Source organism: Sesamum indicum, linkage group LG1 (genome assembly GCF_000512975.1).
Source record: "Sesamum indicum cultivar Zhongzhi No. 13 linkage group LG1, S_indicum_v1.0, whole genome shotgun sequence".
Lineage (NCBI taxonomy): Eukaryota > Viridiplantae > Streptophyta > Magnoliopsida > Lamiales > Pedaliaceae > Sesamum > Sesamum indicum.
In genome coordinates, this window is record NC_026145.1 from 755052 (window position 1) to 764205 (window position 9154).

The window sequence follows — 9154 nt, forward strand, 5'->3', positions numbered from 1 at the left end:
TTTAATAAATAAAATATAAAATTAAAATAAATAAGCTATCATAAGTAATAAAAAAATATTAATTTTAAATGTGTATAAATAGAACTTTATTAATAAAATTAGTAAATTAAATGATAATTATTTTGTCAAGAAAACAAATACATTTTAGTACATTGCAATTCATGTATAATTTGCCATTATAGTTATTTTATGGGTCTCCTTTTCAATATACATAGTACAGGATATAGATACATATATAATTATAATATAAAAAGTTTGAGTCGAATATAGATATAAATATTTATTATAATATAAAAAAAATCTATATAACATATAGAGATATATAATTATTAAATTATAGAAAAAAATCTAAGTTCTCAAATGCCACTGCTATGAAAAATCAAATCCCGAGAATCATAGCCCAAGAATTTGGGCTCAAAACTTCCTACAAGAGAAGTCTTGTGTTCGAACATGAATTTATATGTCAAATGAATGCATGCATTAAAAAAAAAAAAAGAGAGAGAGAGCTCGAGAACCCTATCCCAAATCTACTCCATCCCTCTCCGCTGTACCAAGATTCAAGAATCAAGCCATTCTTTGTAATGCAACAGGTGCAATAATTGTGATGACGGCATTACAAATAGTTTTGGTTCGTTTGATCGTATATTATGTTTATTTGTGTACGTTTTATGGTAGAAACAACAGTGCGGTGAATATGTGATGCGTATCTGGGAGAAAAATACATGCCATAAATAGAAGAGGTATGAATGATGAAGAATAAGATAACAAAATTTAATATTTCACAGGATGCTAAAAGTACGAATAAATTAATTTCCCCGTGGGGAAAGATCGTTTAAGATGTGGCATCTGATACTTTTGAAGGCCAAAAGAGAGAAACGGAAGGAAGAAATTACACTCGGGCGACATGGACATACCTATACCTCGAGTAACCATTTGAAACTTGAGTGAGATATTCCACTCAAAAAATCCTATTCCAACTTATGTTCTCCTTGTATAAAGAGAAGCTGCAAAACCTTCAAGATCTGGCATCAATTTCCTCCAACATGTAGAGCTCTGGAAACTACGAGCCCATCGGAGAGGGACCGAACTAGCCTGACCAGAAACAATAAGATCTATCGTTAAGATCAAAAGAAGATAGTGCAGCAACAACACTTTGATGGATAAATAGCTCCTCTCCCCAAAGAAAAACAAAAGAATGGATGGATGGAAAACTAAAGAAGTAATGACTGGAATTCGGATTTGGATCCACTACGCATTTTGAAAATTTAATTTTAACAAATTTGTGTTTTAGTTTATATTTTGCTTGTCTCCATTCCCGTCAGCTAAGTCGGATGGGCATACCTATCCGGGCTTTACTTGTCAAAGTGTGCATGTTTTCCTTTCTGATGGGAGTTACCATATTGAATGGGCTTTTGCGCCTTTTTGCTGCAATATGATGTCAAGGAGAATAAAATTTTATAATGCAACAAAAAGAAAAACCATTAGATAGTGTTTGCCAAGGAGGAAGAAGTCATACTAACCAAAAGATGGAAGAACATGTTCTCAACAGAAAAAGGACGGGCAAAGCCAGCAGTGCAGAGGCCTAAAGCACAACGGGTCAGTTAAACTGCAACATGATACACCGATGTTCTCACTAAAAAGTTGAAGACAAGGCCATAAAATTGTTGTCAAGAACTTACAGCGAACCAAGCCATCTCTTTTGTCGCCCAAGGTTCTGTAAGCTCATGGCTCTTCAGTTTCTCTTCAACTCTGTTTTGAACCTTAATCATATATAAGAAAGTACTTTTCAGATCATGAACAAGTTGATTATGCTAAATATCGATTAAAACTGACCATTTTTGTTTCAACTGAAGCTAGAATACTTAACCATCTACAAGAAGAAATAGCATCAAAGTATATAGTTCAATGACTCAGTGATAACATGAAACACACATGCCACACCTACTAGTAACCCAAATTGATGCACTTTAATGTTTCACATTTCTTTTTAACCAAAACAACTAATCTAAGATGGTTCTGGCAGAAGTTCTGCCTTGGCACTGACAGCAAGCAACTTGGATAAGTACCGACATTTCCTAAGTGTTACGTTGTGCCAGAGTTATTCTATGTGGTGGCATGTCCAACGTGCAGTTCCCTAGGGTCAATAGTTTATTGTTCTAAAGGTGTTTAGACAGGTTTGGTGGGTTTAGTTGGATGATGATACTTTAATCAAGTATGCAAGTCAAATATTAAGCAAATATTACCATGGGCATAAAACCATGCTCACAAGCAACCTCATTGCGATGCTCTTACAAACTATATTTCATTTAAAGAGCAGAGAAGGGGATTTAAAACTTTCCTATAAGATATCAACTGTAAGCCTCATATTCACTGTACAATCTAAAGTCAATGCACGACATTAAATTTCTTTCTGTGTGAAGAAGAATATTCATTGAATTACGTACTAGCACAACAGTGTATGGTCAAATTTCTAATAATGATTGCAAAATATAGGAATAAGCATAACATACATGATGATGGTATATTGTAGCCGACTCGACGAACTTCCCATAGGCAACAACTGCCTCCTGGGTATAGGGCTTCAAAGCAGAGCGTAATGTATCAACATGAGGTCTTGTTGCAGTAGCTACCTGATCAATGTAAGGTTTGCTGACTTTCCTTAATTCCTGCATGATAATAAAATTAATTCATGTGGTACAGGTGGATGATGGAAAAGGTAAACAAACAAACTCGGCGGATATTGATCTTACCTGAAAATAAGGATCAAGAAATTCCCCCACTCTAATTATGTGCGGAGTTACAGTAGTCTTAGATGATTCATATATCTCAATTGTTCTTGCACTTAGTGTTCGCACATGCGGTTCAACATTGCTGGATACCACTACCCACTTTTCTTTGATGATTGGTACCCATTTCTTCATATAGTCCAGCGGTAACAACAAACATCAGAATCCAAATCCGCAGGAGGTATAACGGAAAAGTTCATCAACTAATAAACAAATAGGTATGCTATCTTTAGCTTGCTATCAGCCTTTATTTTAGGTCAATGCTTTCAAGATTCAAAAAGAAGGCCTGGTGATGTCGACACAAATTGCCCATTTTGCAGTATGAAGAATCATGAAACACAGACCAACTAAATATCTAAAAGTGGATAACAAGAGAAAGAAGAAAAGGCATCACCATTGGGAAAATACAATCCAACTTTCTGTTTCCCACATTGATGTTCAATCAAGCAAAACAAACACTAACAGAGAAAAAAAAGACTAAGCAATGTTATGTTATGTGAAGCTGACTTACAGTTTTCATTGTCTCCAAGTGCGGTGCAGCCCACTCTTCAGCTTGGGCCTTCTTCTCAATAGCCTAAAACCAGCAAAAAGGGTGGATCATTATTCATATATTTGAAAGATAAGATCAGGATATATTATATAAATATGTGCAGCTAAAATGCTAACCTTTTGCATCAATGGCTCCAGAACAGGCTTCACATGCACTTTCCAGTGTTTCTCCAAAAGTATCTGAAATGCAAAAGGGACTAACTAAATACATTAATGTCTCAAAACCTAGTGAGATAAAAAAATAAATAAGTACCTGATGACGCATGAAATGGACTGCAAGCCAAGGTGGAAGCCAAGCACCATGAAACTGCATATACGTAAAAATGAACAAGCTTAACAAGCTAAATCCAGCAAGACAGATGGCAAGGTAGAAGCTGGGGACATTTATACATAAAAATAAACAATATATACAGCTAACAGAGATAATCCCACACTGAAGAGATAAAAAATGCCAAATGCTAGACTCAGATTTTCAGTAAGAACAGTATTATCATAGAAAGAAGACCGGGTCAAATATCAGGGGAAGATAGGGTGGAGGGAAAACAAGAGTAGAAATACACAGCAGATAAAGCGTAGCACAGAAAAATGTATGCAAGATATCAAGTTGCAAGTACTGATTCTCCACTTTAGCCAGCAAATGCAAAAGTTAAGTGAACTGAAATATGGCGGTTTAAGGAATCTAGAGAGCAAAAGTTAAATTGTCAAATGACATAAAATGCACAAAAGAATGAACTCAGGATGTTTATGTAGAACCCGAATATACTATTTCTTAACAGATTATCTTGGCATGCGCTAAATATTGCTCCAGTCATAAAATACATACATATCGACCTCTTGTGCCTTATTCTATGCTCCAACTATTCTTATCTATTTACTAAGATGACAACATCAGTAGTCCAATAATAATGAGCAATAACTCAGAAAAAAATATTATAGTGCAAAGTGCTGATATAACTTCATCGTAGTCATGATGCCTGGCTTCAGATGAAACACACTCATATAGCTGATAGAGATATACAGGACTTCGCCAGTACAATTGTGGTGTATGAATGAGATGACAAGTGTGCAGGACCAATATAGAAAGAATATGACATAAAAACTGAAAATGGATCCATATGGGACATCAAGGAAGCCAAATGAGATAGCAGTTAGTTGGTACTGAAAGAATCAGGCTACATACTGTAAGCAAAAGATAACCTAATAAAAGATACCTCCATCAACTCCTTGGATTTGGATGTTGCCTCCAACTTTGCCTTCATAATTTCTTCCTGTGACAGAGTACATATAATTAGAACCAGTAACAATCATCCTAACCGCAGCAGAAAAACATCTAATCAGTAGTTAAACCAATGTAAAATACCTCAGCAATTTGAAGAGCTCGTTCAGTTTTACGCAACTTAGCTTTCTGGTTATCAATAATCTTTTGGAGCTGTCAAACCAAAATTTAACAGTAACACCAAATTAATCCATGAAGTCGAATCAAACCATTAAAGTATATTTAGTTCCGTCCTGATTAGCATAAAGTGAGTTAATCACATTATCTGATTAATATGCAGATAATTGCATAAATCTTCTGTGACTATCAAGCAGCATACCCATATTGAAAAAAAAACATATTATACTAGTGAAGCACAAACTGCATACTCAATAAATTCATACTAGTGAAGCACAAACATATTATACTAGTGTAGCAATATATGTACTTCTTAATGCATGGATGGTAGTTTTTCGCTGTGCAACATCATAGTTTCTCATGAGAATGTAATTATATCTCAATCTTTCCAGAAACTCATTTAGAGGCACCTAGAGTTATTTGACATATCAAACCCATGCACAATTTCAATAGATCTTGCAGTATTACACGAAGATCATGGACAATGAGTTTATAACATCAGATGCATCAGTAGAAGACCAAAAAGAAAAGACTCAAAGATCACACATCATATTTAGTACTTCATAAACCATACAAACTTCATACATGCGAGTGACTTACACTTTCAACTTTAGAATTCAATTGGGATGCCTTTTTGTCAGCTTCAGATTCTCTGGCTTTCAGTTGCTCTTTTTCCTTGATCTGTACATGAAGATTGCTTTTTAGTTTCCCCACCTGCTTTTCCAATTCACGAGCTCTTTCATGAGCCTTGTCTTCCTGTTTTGCAGCATCCAATTTTCCCTTTTCCTAAGCAATAAACAATTAAGATCCAAATCACTTGGAAGCTGTCAATTTGTTAGCATAAAAGTCCCTATCATATGGAAAAGTGATATTAGAACTTTATGTTTGGGAGTCAATTCACTCACTTGTAGAGAAGCAACTTCACTCTTCAATGACACAATGCTATCTGATATTTCTTGAATTATCTTGTCCTTAGCTGCGATCACTGCATCCTTGTCTTTTATTTCTCGAATTTTCTCCTCAATATGGTACCCTTCAACATAAGAAATGAGTAAGAGAGAAAGAGAAACAACTACCAATCGAAAAACAGTTACACTGTGACATTGCTCACAAAATAACAAAGCAAGGCAGGGAAGAAGCCCCAAACAGAAAAAAGGTAACCCACTGCAGCAAATCCATATGAACTGATTACATAATGTAGCAATATCCAGGTCCAAACAATATCATAACAATGAAAAGGTGAGGCAATGCTTTGACCTTTACTTGATGAAATTAACACGGCCCAACACTGGTTTTGGGTAGAAAGATGCCGAAATAGGGTCTGCTATTTCACTTTTGTAAGAACTCTATGCAAAATCTAGTGTCAATGAAGGGACATGCCGATAGTGGCCCAGGAGTAAATTCCACAGTTCTGACATAATATAGTGCCGTAGGAAAACACATAATTGCTCCTAGGAAGACACTTCCGAATTAAGTCAAGGAGATGCTCCAGAATTTAGTGAAGCATAGACCAGCAAACGGAGATCAGGATGTAACTCTTCGACACTTCATTTAAGTTTTACTTCATCCTAAACACCAGAAGTTAACCTTGCTATGCTTAATTCATGGCATGTAATGCTTTCATAATGGCTGTTTACTGCAGCAAATTCTAATCCGTTTTACCGCCAATTTGTAATGTTAAGAGAATTGAAAATGCATACTGATTATCACTTGTGCTTTCCGGGCCTCTTTATGCCAGAAAAAGACAAGGGCAGAAAGAAAAATCAATTGTAAGTTATCACAGAGTAAATCTGATGAGGAACTCTATGAATTTCTATGCTCCGCAAGATGAAGCACTGTGTATTCCACTGCATATCTAAGTCTTCAGCACAATATAACCAGTCTCTTCTCTACGCCAATGTTTGTGGCAAGAAAGTCATGTTGGTGTTTCCAACATCCAAGAATTTTAACTTCTCCGATGGTTTCATTTCTCCAAAGAAATTCTATGTGAATTAACTATACTCCACATTGAAAACCAGTTTCTAATAACCTCCTTTCACCACATCTTCTATATACGATGATCTGCAGATATGGCGTCGTAACGAACAGGACAAATATCAAGTATGCATAAAATCCACCCATCGAAGTGGATGCATATATTAGTGTTAAACTGCAGACATCAGACACAGAAAAAGGGAGAAATAGCTTGAACGCGGACCCAAGAATATGAACAATTTCAAACAATCATATTAGTTACTAACCCATATTCATGCATGATTGTCTTTAAGGGGAACCTTCCACATGCATGTGGAGAGTTCAACCCAAATCAATTTAGCACTTCATAGTTCACATAATATATACCCCATTGAAAAACTCGAAACATAAACAACGACACAGCCCATCACCTCGACAAAGCGTTTGTCAATAACACAATACAGAGAGGAAAAGTTAAGAGCCCACTCACCAAGACTGCTGATCTTAGAGTTGAGCTGCTCTGACACGACGGAATCAGGGCCATCCGATCTGGGTTCACCCTTAACGTCCGAGATTGAGGCATCAGCATCAACACCGACGTCTGAGATTGAGGCATCAGCATCAACTGTGATGCTGGTCAGCACTAGGAAAAGAAAACCCATCAACACGAACAGCTTCAACGCCGCCATGAAGCCACTACCGTAGGCCCGGCGATCCAATCTTCAGCAATTTATTGTAATTTCAGCCGCGTCCTCCCCACTACGTTGTTTGCAGTTTCTACTGTTTCTTTTTCCTTGCGGAGGAAGCACCGGTCGGCACGATGGAGTCCAGATGTATGAATGATTGAAACTCTGTGTTTCTATTCTATGCGCCTACGGCCTCTGTATAAGGACAATAATGCCCTTGCATATATCTTGTAGCTTCATATGATTACTTCCTTCTTTTGGGGTCCACAATCCAGATGCAATTATTCAAAGTTTTGAATTCTTGTTTTCATTTTTTATTTTTATAATTTTTTAATAGTAATTGGAGTGCATGAAAAATATTTTTATTTATATGTATTTTTATTAAAAATATATTATTTGACACCATATTTAATATAAAATGTAATTTTATTAACTAATTTAAATATATTATTATTTCATACGAAAATTTATACAAAATTTCAAACACATATTTTTTATTGAAAAACTAAAACTAAAAACAGACAGACTGTATCGAGAAAATAAGATATTATGAATTTATAATTTTTTTTTACAAAAATTATGAAGTCGTCAATTTATTTTTAAAATCTCATTAAGTTAGTCCGATATTCTCCAAATAATTTACGCATTTGTGGTTGCTAAAATTTTATAAGATTAGTAGTTTTATTTTATCTATATATTTGACGTAGATTTTTCAATAAATCATAAACTATATAATAATAAGAACATACAACAAGCGCAATATCAAAGTTGTTTGGTCTGAATAAAAAATGAGTGTAGAAGAAAAGTTAAGAGGAAAAATTAATGTATAAAAAATAATTTGGTGTTTGGTTATAGTAATAATTGGAGAAGCAATAAAGTTGTATTTACACGAGACTACTTTGAAGTTCAATTTTATTTTCGTTCAAAATTGGACGAAAAAGTAGAAATATAAGATAAAAAAATGCATATTTTATTCAAATTTGATTTTTTTTGAGGTTATTGATAATAATAATTAGTTTATTTAAACTGAATAGTTTTAATATTCATTTTTAGAATATTTTTATTAATAAAAAAATATTTATGTTCTTAAGTTCAATGAATATTTTTACTAATAAGGTTTTAAATTTTTTTTATATACTAAATTATTTTAGTATACCATTAACTTCTTTATTTTTAATATAAATTAAAGAGAAATGTTAATAAGTATGGAAAGGCATAAAAATACATAAAATAAAGAAAAATTCAAATCAGTATTTTATAGTATATATAAACTAGTATTATGAGTTGAAAATGGCAATTTAGTCATTTGCAAACATAAATGGAGTGTTGATAGAGTATGTGGGAGTGGATGTAGCGTTCATATTTGTTGTGGGTGGGGCGATAGTAGTTGGAGGGTTTTGTTGGGCTGCACGTGTCCTTATGCACCCGAATCTGAGAGTCCTTGAGACAGAATCAGCCCACTCGGTTGGATTCCACTGAGTCACTGTCCGACGATTATTGCACGGAGTACAACCCTTTTGTGTATTGAGTATTGACGTGTTCTACTAAACTTTTGACATTTGATTCGGTGGCCGTTTGGCTAAGCTTATAAGCTACTCAAAACATCTTATAAGATGTTTGATAGTTTATAAATTTTAATATATTGTTTGATTATAAAACTTATAAAATTTCAAATTAAGATATTTTGGATTTTATAAGTTTTTTTTTTAAAAAAAGTTAGTTTTTTTAATTTTTTTTATAAAATCTTATAAGCTATATAAAATTAATATGCTATAAGAATATCATCA

General features: G+C 34.2%; 1 protein-coding gene across 1 annotated transcript; it reads right to left on the bottom strand.

Moving 5' to 3' along the window:
• Positions 729-7527, bottom strand: LOC105160023. The gene is made up of 14 exons (XM_011077313.2): positions 7172-7527; positions 5634-5761; positions 5329-5514; positions 4696-4764; positions 4547-4603; positions 3589-3642; positions 3453-3515; positions 3298-3360; positions 2751-2915; positions 2511-2666; positions 1680-1760; positions 1521-1582; positions 1342-1425; positions 729-1092 (listed from the first exon to the last, which is right to left on the bottom strand). Exons 1-13 carry the CDS (start codon positions 7368-7370, stop codon positions 1353-1355), a joined length of 1356 nt encoding a protein of 451 aa, XP_011075615.1. The 5' UTR covers positions 7371-7527; the 3' UTR covers positions 729-1092; positions 1342-1352.

Excerpts from the sequence above, each read along its gene's own strand:
- LOC105160023 (XM_011077313.2), bottom strand. The coding sequence starts at position 7,370 with ATGGCGGCGTTGAAGCTGTTCGTGTTGATGGGTTTTCTTTTCCTAGTG. Across the intron at positions 4,765-5,328 it reads TGAATTCTAAAGTTGAAAGT|CTCCAAAAGATTATTGATAA; the intron begins GTAAGTCACTCG and ends TTGGTTTGACAG. Across the intron at positions 3,516-3,588 it reads TCCATTTCATGCGTCATCAG|ATACTTTTGGAGAAACACTG; the intron begins GTACTTATTTAT and ends TTTGCATTTCAG.